This window comes from Rhamphochromis longiceps, linkage group LG7, assembly GCF_057381845.1.
Source record: "Rhamphochromis longiceps isolate RC_006_pf linkage group LG7, R_longiceps_female_GT1.1, whole genome shotgun sequence".
In the NCBI taxonomy this organism is placed as follows: Eukaryota; Metazoa; Chordata; class Actinopteri; order Cichliformes; family Cichlidae; genus Rhamphochromis; species Rhamphochromis longiceps.
Window position 1 is genome coordinate 23887034 of NC_140563.1, and position 17608 is coordinate 23904641.

At 39.2% G+C, this 17608-nt stretch overlaps 1 protein-coding gene across 1 annotated transcript; it reads left to right on the forward strand.

Moving 5' to 3' along the window:
* Positions 1–1003: 1003 nt before the first annotated feature.
* Positions 1004–6064, forward strand: nts (neurotensin). The gene is made up of 4 exons (XM_085411133.1): positions 1004–1270; positions 2658–2719; positions 4713–4910; positions 5634–6064. The coding sequence occupies exons 1-4, from the start codon at positions 1210–1212 to the stop codon at positions 5775–5777; spliced, it is 465 nt and encodes a 154-aa protein (XP_085267259.1). The 5' UTR covers positions 1004–1209; the 3' UTR covers positions 5778–6064.
* The last annotated feature ends 11544 nt before the right edge of the window (positions 6065–17608 follow it).

The window sequence follows — 17608 nt, forward strand, 5'->3', positions numbered from 1 at the left end:
TGTTACTTGTAACGCGTTACTGCCCATCTCTGGCAACAAAACCAGAAAACAGCTCTATTTAAACTACACTAACAAAATGAATCAGAAATTAGTGCATGAGTTTATATTTGCTCTTAAGTTCATAGAGTAAGTATGCTGATTTAAAAGTGTTTTCTATGGAATTAAGCAAAAATATAATCCTAAAAAGAGAAATAAAGTTGGAGGATATTTGATGGAAAGCTTTCAAAAATCTACCAAACAGACCTGGTGGTAAGATTATTTTCTTAGTCATTGTTTCCAAGGTCCTCTTAACAAGTTGTAAAAGCCAGGTTAAGCTCCAGTGAAAAAGCTTTTTATTATTAAAGTCAAAAACAGAAATCCCAACATCTGCAGGTTGTGGACTGATTGTGATGATCATGCAATGCAGTAATAAATTTCAAGCTATTTGTTGGTTTATGGATTACATTTATGTCAGCGGGAATTTATAGTAGAAAAAAAAACTATTACAAAGTAAAACCTGCTTTAGAGAAACATGGACAGAGTTGTGCCTTCACGTTAATTAAATTGTAATCGTCACCAATATTTGAGCCTTTAGCATGTAGTGGTTTTGTTTGTTAACCAAGACAACAACCTGGTGAATTAGAAAAAAAATGAAAAGACTGTTCAAACTGTGAAGCAAAAAGTGAGCCTGATTCGTTCATCCTGCCTCATCACTGCTGGTACCCATCAGTGGAACATGAGGCAAAACTAACCTCGGACTGTGTGCATTCATGAAGGGAAATAACCACATCTTCAAAACCTTGACGCAAAAACCTTTCACGTCATGATGCCGGAGTGTCGTCGGATGAAACATCTGATGACACAGGAGAATGAGTGGGATGTGGTAATGGGTGGGAAGGTGGGGATGGAGATGTGTGTCTGTGTGGGTGGGGTAAGGGGGGGGGGGGCAGATGCTGTGACATCATTTTGGCTCTTATATACCCAGGGAATGGAGCCCACTGTGCTTCACATCCCAGCAGCAGAAACTGCTTAAGCGTGTATAGATCTGAAGAAGAAGAACAAGAAAAAACAAAACAGCAGCTTCACTAAATTGTGTCTCCAGCCTCTCTTTGTCTGTGTCTGGCCCCTAACCTTATGGACTAGATTCCTCCTCAGGTGAATTCTTCAGTGTGGGATCCTTTTTTTGTTCTTTTGGGGTATTTCTTTTCAGATTTTTTTGTTCTGATCAAGATGCAGACACAGTTGGCGTGTATGCTTCTCCTCTGTTTAACATGTGGTGCACTTTGTACAGGTAAGCACTGGTGTTCTTTCAACAGGTTTTCTATGTAGAACTTTATGGATTTATTCACAAAACAGGTGCATCATACTGAAATGTTGCATGTGCATAAAAGAAGGAAAAATTACTGCAAATATTTCTGAAAAACCTTGAATGGCAAAGTTGGTTAAACAGGATGGTTTTGAGTTTGGTCCTTTAGATTAAATACTGAAATAACCTGATTTGTTCTCTCGGGAAAAATCAGAGAATGGCGTGTGACTTCATGACATAGCTAACTTTTAAACCTCGGTTTATTAAAAAAAATAACTGTATAAGTGAAAATCTTAATTTTGCTCAAGGATTACAGCTCTTTTAGGCTACTATAAAACCCCTTTCCCCCTCAAAGATCAATTGCCTCTTCCATTCTTTTAAATCCATGCATAATTTGCGCTTTGTTTAACTGTCAGGGTGCACTGGGACTCAGGCTGATCAATAGTGTCACCTGTTGAAAGCTTAAAAGTGGCCATAGTCACATGTGAATATGGGCTTTTATGACAGTTTCACTTCACCTCTTCCAAACACGGCACAGCAGAAAAAACTATTAATGTAACTATTAATGTAACTTACACTATTGTTCTCATTCTTTGTTTGATCTTATGTTAGGGAAATGAAACTTAATTAGTTTCATTTATTTTACATTAAATGCAGTTTACACTGAACTATTTCCAATACTCAAAATGAGAATGGATTGTTACTAGATGATAGTTACTTTTGGATCAATAACCAAATAAAGGATATATATATATATATATATATATATATATATATATATATATATATATATATATATATATATATATATATATATATATATATATATATATATATATATATATATATATATATATAGGGAGAGAGAGAGAGATGCACATGGAATTCTTATTGATATTATGTGTTGCTTTTTGTCACTGTCAGGGTGCACGGGGACTCTGTTATCAATAGTGATGAAGATGACCACCATCAGATACCGAGGGCTGGGTTTCTTCACCACTTTACTATTCAAATGTAAATGATGAGAAACTATACTTAATTGTTAATTTAAATAACATTTCATTGAGGACTGAACTAAACTACACTCCAAAAATATTTATGCCCAAAATACTGACTTCTTTAAGTAGTTGGATAACATGTCAATTTTTTTATGTTGTCACACAAGTAGAATGTAAAACATTAAATTTAATGGAATCAGTTCAAATGAAACCGACTGAGTATACATTTAGATTAGACCTAGTATATTTGTTTTAATTATACTGATTTATGTTTATGTTTTATTTATGTTTTTTGTTTATGTTTTATCTTTTGTTTTGTGTTTTTATTTGTGTGAAATCTGAATGTTGTAAAGCTGTTTTTCTGTAACTGACAGATGTTGACCAGGAGCAGCGAGCGCTAGAAGAGGAACTACTCAGCAGTCTCTTCACTTCCAAGGTATCTGGTCTTTTTACATCTGTGATATCAGAGACTGGAAAGAAAAGCTTCATCCTGCCGGGTCGGTCTCTGACCTCGCCGATAAAGGCTTTCCAGGTGTTCTTTCATGAAATCTACATCCACGCTTCAGTGGCAACCTCAGCTTGCGGTTGTGCTCATGCTGAGTGGGAGATAAATAATTTACCACAAGAGGCTTTTTATGCCACTCAGGCTGCCTGAGCATTTACTTTGTTTTTTTTAAGTCAATTTGCTCTTTTTAAAAGTGTATCCAGTTCAAATGTGCTCAGAAAAATAACAAATAATCACCTTTCCATTTGCTGCAGTGCTTTGAAACGAGGAGAAAATAAGAGCTGAGATTGGGCATTCTAATTCAGTTGTAACCTTGAGCTTTTTATCACATTTATCTGATGTCTGCCTGAGGCTATGCAAAGATCAGGTATGAAATCAGTGAATGTGGAACCAAAGGCATGCACAGACGGATGGCCGATCCTAATAGGATTCAGATGGACCTGGCAGTATAGTTACGACACATCTTTTACCGTTCTTGCTGATGAAAAACTGCGATGCTCACACGGAGACATGACGGTGACAAATCAGCCATTTGATTCATAGCTGCCGATGCTCAGAGGTTGCTCAGGGGTGATGATTGTAATAATAACTTGCTGCATGACTGACAGACTGCTCAAGAGGCTGGAAAGTGCAGTATGGTGGAAGATAGACCTAATTGTGGCTCTTTATCTACACACTATATATTTGACAATAAAATTGACTGATATACTCCTCCCTTCCTTTCATCTGATTAGATACCACGGTTAATGCTCCATTGTGGTTTTTCATTCTCTACTGAATACAACTAAATTACCTTCTTATTACTCTGCATAGTGAGTCACTGACCTCTGTGTTCAGTATCGTTAGTTGTTCCGATGCTGGAATTTAGATTGAACTTTTGCGTCTCTATAAAATGCAAGTTTGTGAACGCTAAAGAGCCCAGGAGACTAACGTTAAGGTAGAAATTTCCAGTGAAGCACCACAATCTTTCATATGACATTACAGCACAATTGCATGGCCACACTAACTCAGCTAGTTTGTCTTTTGTGCATGGGCAATTTCCAAATGTCAGCTGCCTATGTTTGATCCTGACGCTTGTTCATTTGATGCCACTAAAGCTTTTATCCACGTCTCCTGCCTGGCAAACAAAAAGAGTTTTCGTCTTTATATTTGAGGATACTTCCACTGGTCATAAATGATGAGTGAGCCTCCCTGACACTGACATCTTTGACTGCAACATGCACGTGACAGCCAGTACACACAGAGGATTCTGGGGGCTCTTTACCATCTCACTGCACTCTAGAGACACTAGATTATAACTCAGTAGTCTCACTCTGTTCACTCTGAGTGCATGTGTCTTTAAGAAATAATAGGTGCTTAGATTACATTGTAAAAGTCTCACATGCAGAATCCTCAGTCCCTTTTTAAAGGAACTACCTGAGTGTTTACTGCTGCAAATGCAAAATGTACAACATTAAAAGTGAGACTAAGGTGTAGTTCACAATACTGACTGTATTCTGTTTGCTCAAACATAAGCTATGAAATGACAAATATCAAAATGATTAAGTCAGATCGAGGTATCGAATCAACAGTTTGGCTGAATTTTAAAATTATGGCCACAGTTTGTACTTACAGTGTTGAGGACGCGGATTGAGTAATACCTGAAAATGTCGTTTTTCAGTCAGATCATTTCTGTCAATATAAATGTTTCACGAGAGAAAACAATCCCCATTAAACCAAAAAGCTTCTAAACCACCTGAAACATCAGCCTCTTGAGTGGTCAGTACAGTTTTCACTTCACCCAAGTTCACAAAATACACGAAAACACCAACGAAAATATTGCTCAAAGCAGGAATCTGATTAAGTGATGCACTCTGAGTGTTAAAAACCCAACCACTCAATCCATTTAACTGTCTCATCCTGGTATCTTGTGCCCTCTGTGCAGATGAAACAGAATAAGCAGAGTGCCCCCTATTGGCGCGTGTCTCTGGCCAACCTCTGTAAGATGCTGAGCGCCCTGCGCCAGGAGGCGTGGAGTGGGGAGGAGGAGGATGGGGGTCTGAGGGAGGGGAGCCTCCAGCTGCTGGATGAAATGTACAACTTGCAACACATCTGCCGAGTACTGCAGAACCGGGAGGAGAGGGTCAGACAATCATCTTTAACTTACTTTCTTTTGCTGTGTGGGCTACTTTTCAAATAACAACATTGCATACCCATATGGAAAAGATATATATAAATCTTATAAAGTTTGTATCTGTCTTGTGTGAAACTTGTATGAAAAGCATATAAGTGTGAAAACAGATATAAGATCCCTTGAAAAATGATATAATGAAACTTGTATGTTTTGGATACTTACTAAAACAATGTATGAAAGTAATGAGAAAGTGGCCACTTTCATAAGTAATCACATATAAGTTTTTACTATTTCTTTTCCATATGGGAAATTATGGATAGCTAAGGAAATTCTCAAAAGTCCTAATCTCCTACCTAAGCTACTTGTTGAGAAGTAACTGTCAACCAAAAGCCCAGTCAAAACAAATACACAGACTTGTGTACATACACACTTACTCACTCACATCGCCAGAACACACAGGAGTATGTGTGTTCTCCCCTAAAGCAAACACACTTCATTAAATCTCCCCTCTCCCCCACTTCGCCTCCTCATCTCTTCCTCACTCGCTGTCATCGTTTTTCTCTCCACTTTTGGCTCCTCGCACTGTGGCATTTCTCTTTTTTTAAATGTTAACACAACACCTGCAGATTAGCAGTCAGTACCAAAACATGTTTGCCTGCCGCCCGCCCCCCTCACACTCCCTCATGTTGCGTGACACTCATCCTCTGCTGTGTCTCCCTTCACTCCTCACAGCTACTCCAAGACTCTCTAGAGTATTCAGAGGAGAACAGCGACGCTCCACTGAAACGAAAGTCACCCTACATATTGAAGAGGCAAGTGGGGCACATCACTAAGACTCGGCGGCCGTACATCTTAAAACGAAGTACATTTTACTGACATCCCAGAGACCGCAGCACCATTTTAAGGGACCGGACCACATGTTTTGTGTAATTATGTGATTGTGTTTATTTTCTGTCTTCTTGTAGATGCAGTCTTTTTTTTTTTCCTGTTCCTTTTTATCCAATCAGACCCTTTGATTGTATGTCCAACAGAGAGGCCTGTCTTTATCCTGCTCCTGAAAATAAAATCCTTAGCATCAAAGAAATAGTGTATCTCTGAGAAACTGTATTTATGTATGCTATTTATTCACTGCAAAATAAATCTATTTTGTTTCAGAAATTAAAGGATTCATGATACAAAACCAGCGCAATGTCACAATCTGCTTTTTCTATTTATGTAATGACTTAGCTAAGTTGTGTCATATTTCATCCTTTATAATACTTAATTAGCATTCACAGGATCACAACCTACAACAAATTACTCCTCTGACCAAACAAAACCAGGAGACACTTTATGTCTCCCTAAGTGTCACCAGTAGCTTCAGTCGGTTTAGCACAAACTCTCCAAGTCTCTGCAACTCTACTTTGACATGCATGGAAACACAGAGTAGAAGCAACACTGTTCAACCGGTTGAAAATTGGTTACTGCAAAGGCCACAGCATATTATTCACCTTCATCATTAATTCAGTCCCACTGCGCGCCATGGATAGAGGTTTTGTCATCTTGGAAAAGATCACTCTCATCAGCATAGAAAAATGTCTCTGTGGACCCATACTGTGAAATCAAACTGCTCCCACGGCATTAAGCCCAGGATCCATATTTTCGCTTTAATTTCTCATCTGTCCTCATTCTTTATCAACTTTAATCTCAATGAACACAGTTTAGTTTAGGACTCAGTACTTTATTGTACATAAAATTGTGCAAAAAGATAAGATAAAAGTTATCTTTTCTTTATGCACAATTGGGCTGCTAGATCCTAAATATGGATTGATATGCATTTAGAAAAATCTCAACAAATTAGAAATGAAACACAAATAGTGCCTAAAATGTTAGCTATGCTTAATCATTTTTTAAAAAAAAAAAAAAGAAGAAAAAGTACAAACATGCTGTTGGTTTTTGGTCTTCCATAAGACCAAAAAGGTTATTCTATATTTCTTAGTATGGAAATATAGAATGACCTTGTTCTTTAGACATCCATTCTTATGTATAATAATGCAATCTGAGATCTTGATTTATGTCTTTTTTTGTTTGGAATTCAAATCAGTCATTTATACAAATATCAGTGATGGAATTTTACATATCCTAAAATACATTTATAATTTGGAAAAAATAGTAGACTTTGCCGGTAGCAGCATTGTTGCAATGTAATTTATTATTAACGGCGTTTGTCTCCTTTTATAACTTTTATAGATTGATGAAAAATCTATAATATAATGAAAAACAGCCCAATAAATGCTGCCACTCTTTGACTTGGGATCCACTTGCAACTACAGTCAGGTCTGAACACTGATGCCGTAATGATTTCTTGATGTTAAAATTCAGCTTGTGGCGCCTTTAATATCAACACATTGATCTTAATAGCATGTGCTATGCTGAGCATTTTTCAAAGGAGCACAGAGGCCCTTTGACTTCAGCAGATGAAATACACCTTTACTACAGCGAATGAGAGGTCTTGGCCTTAATAAATGGCAGTTTCCTCTCTAAATCAAAAAGCTTTGGTGTTCTTTGAAACTTGGTTCTTAACCTTGACAGCCAAAGCACTTGGATGACGTGCAACACACAATCAAACACGCATTTGGGATGGCTTCATCTTGTTGCCTGAGAGAGCAGGTGATGTGAGAAGATTAGATTTGGAGTTTGACGCAAAGGAAAAGCTGTTTTTATTCAAAACACGTTTGGGCCAAACAATTAGGTACAAAGGATTTCTTTGTTCTACAAAAGTTTTGGTAACACTTTTTGAGATGAAGGTAAGTGAGAAATCAGGCACAAAAAATTCATGTTACCATCAACACCTGATATTTCACCTGAACTCAGTCCCCTCAAAACATGCTTACAACACGTAATCCCGTACGAAAAAGAATCAAAAAGCAAAACTGCATTTCTAAGCGGGACAGCTATGTCCAGCCTTGCTGATAGTAAAGGGTCATACTTGGGTATGGACTCATTATCTCCTTTAAAAAAGCGTTTCGGATAACAGGGATAATCCCCAGACCCCGATGTGGTCATATTTCAGTGGAACCATTTCTCTGTCAGGGAAAGGTTACAAGAAAATCTTCAAATGTAATTTCTCAATTTTTGAGTACCTAAAAGGAAAATGATGTTCACCTCCTTTGTATTGGGGTGACAGATGAAATATCAGAGACAGATAGCTCAAAGTCCCACATGTGAAACGAAATCTAACTGTGCTCCTGGATACAGGTGGATGTCGAATTTCTTTTTTATGATATTTACCAACTGAGTTCATTTGGTATCTTTTTCTGAATGTAACACAAAAAAGGTAAAAGGTCCTCTGAACTTAAATTACATCGCTGAGATGAAATAATATGCAGCCATCATCGTTCTAGCTTTTCATTCACTCCAGTTACTGCAGGTATTTATCAAGTCAGTTAGTTTTAAAGCTGCCATTTAAACTTTCATACCAAAATTACTGCCGGCGCACCTTTAAACCAGGTAGTTCTGCACAGCTGAATGCCCCAGAATGTTTCAAATAGCTCCATTTGAATACATCAAATACATCAGGTGTAACAAGGAAAGGTCAAACTTTGCATGAACAAAGGTTAAAAATATATCATATAGACAACCTTCATTATTATTCTTTTCAAGTCAGTGGCCACCAACACTGGATGCGCCCATCACGGGCAGTGGATGGCGGTGTTGTGTAACTACTTCAGATTTACTGTGTGAATGGCTGCTGTCAGAAATTCAAGTATACCTTTAGGGGGAAGAGTCACATATCAAGAGAAAAAAAAGAAAAAAGAAAGAACAGTCACAAAATCTTTGTAGAAATCTGCATCATAAAGTGAGAGCATTGGGATTTTTTTGGTCAACTTTAAATTTTAACAGAAAAGTATATGCTGTTTAAGAAAAACTGGAATGATATTTTTTCACATACTATGACACGTCAATGAAAACACAATTCTGTAATTGTAGTTGTAGCTTTAAACTGAAACAGGTTTTGTAGCAGGGCAGTATTGTGGTGTTTTGTGGCCTCACAGCCTCACAGCTGTTAACATCTGGAAATCAGTTAAGTCTACAACCATGCTTATACTTGTTTGAATATTCTGTATAAACAAAAATGTTCAAAGCTTAACAAAATAAGTCATATCAATGCAAGAAATGACCCTGTGATGTTACGTTCACAATTGTGAAGGCTCTTGCGACTTACATTCAGCAACACATTTTAACTGCATGTTTATTTTTAATAAAACGAGTGAAAATGTCAAAGTGCAGTGTTTCTTGTTTGTGTTGCGATCAAGGAAACCTTTTAAGTGATTTAGTTGTGGATATTGTAAAACTAGGAGTTCAAAAAGCAATAGCAATATCCTGCAGGCTTTTACCCATCATGATACATAATAACAGATATTATGATTATATTAAACTGGTCTGTTTCTTGGTTTACTATACTCCAACCTAGCTCCAGTCAGGAAAAATGTATTTCAAAAGATGGATTGTAAACAAATCAAAATGTTTCATTTTGTTAGTTGTGCACATGCACGTTCACTACCAGCAGATGGCAGTACATCACAAAGCTAATCCAGACCACTTATTATACTGGTGTGGGAAGAGGCAAGAAGATGACATGAATCATTTCAAGACTGACCTTTGGTTCTTCTTTAGTAATAATTTCCTGCTTAAATAGATTTTAGTCAGAATCCTGAAATGGTCATTTGATTTTAATTCAGTTCTATTCAGTTAATTCAGTTTTATGCACACAGTGCCAGGTAACAGCAGTAGCCATTTCAAGGCATGTATGTTGTGAGATACAAATCCTGCAGTTATTAGAAAGAGAAGTCTAACAATCACACAACAAATGAACAAGAAATGTTCTTAATAAACAAATGTTGTCTTTCTCCAGTGATTACTACAACTGGTTCATTTTAATCACATTCTGCAACAGTGTGCTTCCAACTATTAGGAAAGAATGAGAACTTTATTTCAGTGTCAAATAGAGCTCTACAAATTCTCTTTAGATTGGTACTGTTACATCAAGCCTCATAAATGCTACAGACACTTGACTGCTGTGCAGTGCCATGAAACACTATAAGGCTGACAAACCTTTATGGGCCCAAATCTTGACTCTTGGGGCAGGAATAAACTTTAAAACAAGCTTTAATGCTCCTTGGTCCAGAAAATTACAAAGTTCCAAATCCAAAAGATAACAAAGAATCCAAACATCCCACACACGCTTGGGAAACTCAGAGAAATCAGAGCAAGGGAAACAGAAGGCAGTGTGGATGACAGGACAAAGGATGACGGGAAGGCTCCACAATATGTACACCACAAAAAAAAAAAAAAAAAAAAAGAGTGGTGAGCAAACATGAGGGGAACACGGCAGCTGCCATAAGGCGAGAGGCGGGGTACACCCTGGACAGGTTGCCAGTCTGTTGCAGGGCTAACAAATAGAGACAGACAACCTTTCTCAAATGTTTCTGAATAGAAAAAACAAATGTGGATTGGACTTTTAGCTTTAATATAAAGATAAAGTACTATGCAAAGGCTTTTGGCACCTCAGATGATCAGATTCTTCATGTAATTTTCTACAGGACGTCACTGACTCGAGATATACAACCAGAGTCATACACTATCTTCAACTACAAGAACAAGGACTCCTGTAACAGAAGTGTGGTGGCTGACGTTAGACAGTTAGAGAGCTAAAAGCTAAACACTTTCAGAAACTGCTTAGAAGAACTTCTGCTGTTTAACAACTGGTAGATTAAAGCTCTTTCATTTACATGCATTTGAAATCCTCCTTACTTGTAGAGCCAAAACCTTTCCACGGTATGGTGCACAGAATTCACTCAACAATAAATTGGCCAATTTAAATTTGGAAAATTAACTAGGAGAGTAAATCGGCAGTTATTTACTTTAACGCTCTCTATTTACTCAGTATTGGGCAAACATACAGTATGTGAGGGTGCAGCTCTGGCTTTACAACAAGCCTCGCGCTGGAGGAATGCTATTTATCATTATCTCAACATCAGAACAGATCTGTCAGTTTTTGCAAATTTGCAGGCTGCCTCAGCAGATGTTTATCAATATAACGACTCTTGTGACCCTGAAAAAGTTCAGGCTTAGTACGCCTCCCACATCCACGGGACAAATTACACCCTGCGTGAATTAATTCAACTCCATTAAAAACCTTCATCGACATCTGCCGCTGCAGCAGTGCTCTGGCCTGCTTGTCTTGGCCTTTCTCCAGCCGAACGCCTCTTCAATTTAACTCCAATTTGGAGTTGGTGGATGTTGGCTGACAGCTTGAAGCTTCTCACTGGGATGCTGATAGGAGCGTCTTCACTCCTAAAGGAAAGTCATTCTCTCATCTGGACAGCGTTGCAAATTGCGTAAAAAGCCAGTCCGATCAAGATAATGGCTTGTGAAGGAATGAGATTAGCTTCCTTTGTAAAAAATCTGATTGTGTGGATGGGACAGTGGCATAACAAGTGTGACCTTGTTGCAGGGGCCATCGGAGAAAGTAATTAGGGCTTGCATATGGGCTGCATTACCGAAGCCTTCAGCAAGGGCAGTGAAGGGAGAGCCATGTCAATGCAGTTTATTGTCACAGGTAAGGCTGTCAATGTCAGTTGTGAATAATGCTCCCTGGTTAGTTAGACAGCAGACAGAGACAAAGGGCAACAAAAAAAAAAAGGCTTAAGAGACTCAGTTCAGTGTTCGCCACCACTGGAGAACACAAACAAAATGCCAAGTCAAAAACCCCATGACATTTATTTAAGTTAACAGAGGCAGTCAGAACCTTTAAAGGTTGGCCTATAGTTATCCATTACTCCCAAATAGTTGCGGCAGATGGCTGGCAGGGGTTTCGTCCTGTTAAAAGGGAGTTTTTCCTTCTCACCCTTGCCAAATGGGTTTTTACTGTAAGCACCTTGAGGCGACGACTGTTGTGCTGTATAAATAAAACTGAATTCAACCGATGTTACTAAGATGTGCTAAGAAGGGATTAGGAGCTTTAATACTTAGGAGAAACTTGACACTTGACATGACTGACATGATTAGCAAGACAATGATCTTGCTCATGGCACTGTTGGAGGAAAGGGGGTAACTGCCTGCCAGAAATGCCTGATATGTTTGTTTGCATGCCTGGATAACATATTACCCAGGATGTCTTATATGTCTACAACTATCACATGTCTATAACTAATTAAATGTTTAATTTAAGCAAATGTTAATCGAATTAAGCAGTTCACAGATAATGAGTTTTGAGCTTTGGGCAGCCATGGGTATTTGGCTTGGCAGAGTGTTAATCCGGTCTTTTTTGCAAGGATAACACAACCAGGGTCTACTAGGTACGTTTTCAGTAAATGTTCTTGCTAATCTGACTTGAGTTAATTAAACAAAGGCTATTCTCTGTTTCTTTGGTAATTGTCAGTGGCTTATCAGAAAGTCCTTTCACACATTCTGATAAAGGAAACCAATGGACCTCACCCATTCAACGCCATCTCTGGCTTTTCTATTCCTGGTGTTATTGCTAATGAAACAAGCAAATTGGCGATGTATATGCATTCTCCATAGAACTACAGCTATGGATACTGTATGATCACTGACACAGTTTCATAGTTCACCTGTATAATTATGCCAGTACCACACAGAAGTCGCTGCTGAACGGGGCAAACTGAACCATCACCTTAACAGCTACAAAGGCGATACCAAACTAAACTAATGACTGAAACTGGCATTCACTCTAAGTTTAAGGCTCAAGATGTGCTCTCACAGTAAAAGTGTCGGCAGTAACATAGTCTCTCTAACTCCAGAAAAGTTAAGTAAATATGACACTCTGTGCTGCAGAACTATTTGTTATCTTATGGCTAAGACAGCTGCTGGTTATTGCAGAGTTCTCTCACTACTTTATGAAAGTCTCTTTCTTTCTTGTTCTTTTAACACTTGTTATTTAGAGACGGCTACAGTGTAGGTGTTCAGAAAGGGCTATATTACATGGCTTTCAAACCATCAGAGTTATCTCACTTGCACCTACACAAGCTCTCTCACAATAAGACTTAGTATATTGATTTTGAACATGTACGTTTATGTCCCTGTGTGGTTGCTGTGACACTGTTTGTGGATCTTATTGTCCTCAAAGAAGAGATGATGGGACAAGACGTTGTTTGTCAGGTGACAGTTAAAGCAACAAGCCCCACTGCAGCACTGCCGGCACTGCGGGGCGCTCCACTGGAGCTGGTCAGATCTCATCTACATCTGTCTGACAGTGCTGAAACACATGTTTACATAAGCACACATGCATACATGTGGTTGAATTGCTTCCTGTGCATACATGTACGCCATTGTGTGTGGAAAGGCATTCACAAGGCTGATTCTCACAGACAGATCCCTCCACTCTGCAGGATGCCCTGGCATTATAAGCAGGCTTCATGAATAAGACAAGGATCAGTAATTGTTTCGAGGGGGAAGAGGGACGTGCGGTTGGTGCAGTGGGTCTTCAACTGGCTGATTGTGTCACTGTGACTGTCTATGATAATTAAACCCCCCCCCCCCCCACCCCCCATCCTCAGTCACACTGGTGGCATTGCAAAAGACAGTAGCGGAGCTGTTATTGCTTGTCCTTCAACTGAAAAGATCTGGTTGGCCAGAGAACTGAGAGCTTTTGTTCTGACAGCTGAAAAATCTGGTGTCCAGCCTGTGCGATTTTAAGCTTTGCGCCCTGGGAAATGTGTTATCTAAGCGGCGCATGCAAGAAACCCTGACATTAATCTTTAATTAAGGCCTTTACAATTTCGGACGGAGAGTTATACTGTAGTGGATAGATATGAGCAGTGGGGAGGGCCAGGAAATATGTTATATCTTGTGGTGAGCTCATTTTGTCTCATCAAAGTCAAAGCTCTGTTGATCTGCCAAAATATTGCCTGGCTTTTTAAAATTTATTTATTTTTTTCCTTTTTCTCATCTGTTTGGCTAATCATGAGGCACACTATGAGGTAAGCTTGTCACTGAGGAAGCTTTTTTTTGTATCATTTGAGAAAATAGATAACAATCCCCAGAGGTAATAATAGTGAAACGCGCACTGTCGCTGTCTGTTTTCTACACAGTGCTATAAGTTCTACCATGAAGGTCTTCTGATAACTAAAGTGAATTTTTTTTGCACTTCTTCTTTTTCATTTTGTTTTTGGTAATTGTTTGTCGAAAGAGCCAAGTGATAAACCTGCTGGTAAAACCAGCATGCCACTGAAGCTGTTCTTGTGTTGTGACAGCTGCTGCCTGTGTGATGTTCCACAAAAAGTCCCCAAGACACAACCTGTTTCATCCTGGCAGACAATTCACATGAAAAAAGACAAGTCTCATATGAAACGAAATGGGACTTAGGTAATTGTTTTGATTACTCCTTTCCCTGTTCCCAGTTGGATGAAAGCATTACAAAACTGAAAGTGAAGGTTTTAGGGAAGAGGAGACTGAGGAAAAGTAGCAGCACATCTCCCTGCGGCAAGATTTATTCGCTGGCAACAATGAGAGACAGATGGGAGGGTGGTGGTGGGAACAGGAGAGGGGGGACGGGAGGGGTGCGGGGGGGTCACACCTTTGTGAAGCAAAGCAATTGGGAGCGATTAAACTCTCATTCGCCGTAGGGACTATATACTTTGAGGCAGAAGCTGGCTCCAGCAGCGCCTGCAGCACAGTCCCTTTTATCTCCACTCCTCAAGAAGACCCTGTAAATGCCATGGGAGTTGTTAAAGGGAAGCACGCAGTGTTCTGCTGGGCGGGTTCGTGGTTAATGTTCAACATCATGACGGCAAATGAAAAGAATTTTCTTGAGGTTGCCTGCCCTTGCAATGGATAATCTATGCAGTGAGATTGTGGCTTAGCCCATGTAATTAAACTCATGACCTACACAGTTATATGCCGTTACTTTTTTTTTTTTTCCCCCCCCCCCATGTGTGACAGCCAGTTCCTCAACTGGTCACTTGAAGTTTGCTCTAAAAGCAAATCAACCACTCCAGACTCTCATGATGACATGTGAAATACACAGCAGAAATAAACGAGTCTTTAAAAATCAAAAACAACAACAAAACTAGAGCTACTCCTCTCCTCCAGAGAACTGCATAAAGAACTCACGTGATGAAACTGTATATTAACAGTATTAAAGTATGAGACTCAGGCAGGAGTCTCTGTGTACTGAGGTTTGGAGCCGACTTTGGGATTTGTACTGAGAGTAGAAAGAAGGTGAGCTGTTTGGAGACAAAGCTAGAGAGGCAAGGGTGAGATGGTTTGGAAATGTGCAGAGGAGGGATGGTAGATATATTGGACAAAGGGTATTGAATATAGAGATGCTGGGCAGAAGGAAAATAGGAAGATCACAGAGAAGAGTCATAGATGTATTGAGGGAGGATATGCAGAGGGTTGGTGTGACAGAGAAAGATAAAGAACATAAACAACACAGTCTCATGGCTATAAATTGCTAATGCTACCCTGTCATATCCAAAGTGGGAGACCCACCTGATACTGGGATACAAACGTCAGTGTAAGAGCAGCAAATTTAGGTCTGAATAATCTGCACAGAGGTCAGAAAGTGAAATATTTGCATCCAAAAATATAGTGCAAAGTATTATAGCATAGAAAGTATGAGTACACTGAAACTTTACATGCAAGATAAATGCATTCCACCACTCCTTCCATTCATGCCGTCAATCAATCGTACTTCTCATGTTAAGAATACCAGTATACTGCTGTTTACATACAGTTGCTGATGAAAGCTGAAGCCCCCAGTCAGCACAAGTAGATTCTACTTCTCATTGCTTCGCTTTTCCACCATCTGAAAACAAAAGATGATCAAATGCGTCATATGTTTTTTTTTGTTTACCCTCAGCCGTTTTCATCATAGTTTTGGCTGTTAGGAATGCACTCTGATTCCACAACCAGCAGCACAGGCTGGCTCAGGCATCTCAGCATCTATTGTAACTGGCTTCTCATCAACACGATAGCACCAAAATGCTCGGGGACTCCTCCATCACTGAAAGGCACACAATCACAGGTTGCTAGCCAGGTTATTACGAGTCATTCATCATCTGGGCCTGCTTTGTGTTTCTCTACCTTAAGCTTTGCTTCAAATTCAATGCTTTCAAATCCCCCGTACTTGCCCATTTGCCTGTTCATTACACTTCTTTTCAGCTTCCTCAATATGTCTTTTATCTCTCCTCCACCATTTCCCCAGCTTGGCCCAACCTCAGCCAGTGCACCTGGCTCGTGGGTCTGTGCTGTAAGAGCTCCATAAAACACAAGGCACAAAATGGACCCAATCAAAAGCTATATACAAGCTTTGATGCTGCACTACTGTGTGCATGACAGCATATTGCATCTGCACCTTAAGAGAAGAAGCAGCCAAAATAACAAACAAGCCTCGCCCATTGTTCTTTTGATTTGCTGAACACATTGCTGCAGCTTCTTAATAGACATGTGAGGTGGAATTAAAATCCATCTACAATGTTGAATTCCCAGAGAGTGCAGGACAGATCAAGAGGCAAATGAGGAAATCCACACAATCCATATCAGTTTGATATCATGTGGGGTTTTTCCTCCTGTGCAGGTTCGTGCTGGCAGCACCATGGCAACCACAGCATTGATTGGCCAATGTCTCCCACTGTGCACAGCGCAGGTCTTGTTATGTGGGATATTGGTTTTTTACTTGCCTCCCTGGCTCCTTCATGGTGTGTATTAGCCGTGGTTTCTCGGGCGCCGGGTCGTCATGTATGCTTACCTTTCATTTGGTTCTGGATGACTTTGAAGGGCAGCATGTGGAGCGAGACAGAGACGACTGTGACAAAACACTCAGAGGCTCTGAAACAGAGCCAGTGCTATCAAGTCCCAACTCCTTTATTAAACATGTCATGAAACTCCTAATATTTATTGATTCTGTACCATTCCTCTATAAAAAAAAAAAGTTAGTTTGCATCCAAATTTGAAATCTAAATCTTTAGCATTGTTTGACGTTCCTGATTAAATAAACTCCAGTTGTCAGTGAGAATTATTCCACTCCTTCTAATTAATATGTTATGCTTCTCTATATTTTAAAAGCAGTCCCTGTATCTCCCAACTTCATGGACTCTCACTGATTCAGTGAAAGGTTTTATAGATAAGAGTGACATTGTTCATTTTGGTTTTGTAAAACTTTATAAAATGTTCATTCACTCACGCACTGCTGGGAAATAACCTTGTCACTCGTGTTTCATCGGATTCTTGCAGAAAAGTGAAAATCCCCCAAGAACACTTTTTTAAACGTGTTGTTTTTAAACTTGACAGCAGCCTCACAGCAAGAGAGTTTGATCCAGGATAGCCTCCTTCTGTGTGCAGTTTGCATGTTCTTTACATGCCTGTGTGGCTTTTTCTCCAGGAGTTCAGCTTTATTTAGGTTACAGCTACCGAGACACTTCTGATTATGTGATCTCTTGAATTCTGAAATTACTAATTTCTGGTTAACCCCCCCCCCAAAACCAACAACACATACATAAAAAAACATACATATGAGATAATAAATGTTCATGACAGCCACCTCCATATTTTGTTCAAGTGATGATCACTAATTGTCTTCATTTGATGAATTAAACTCTGTTTGAAGTGAAGGGAAATGGACTTTGAACTTGATTTTTTTTATTGTACGTATGCATGTGTATAAACATACATAAACGTTTAGTTTCTAAATAAAAAATAAA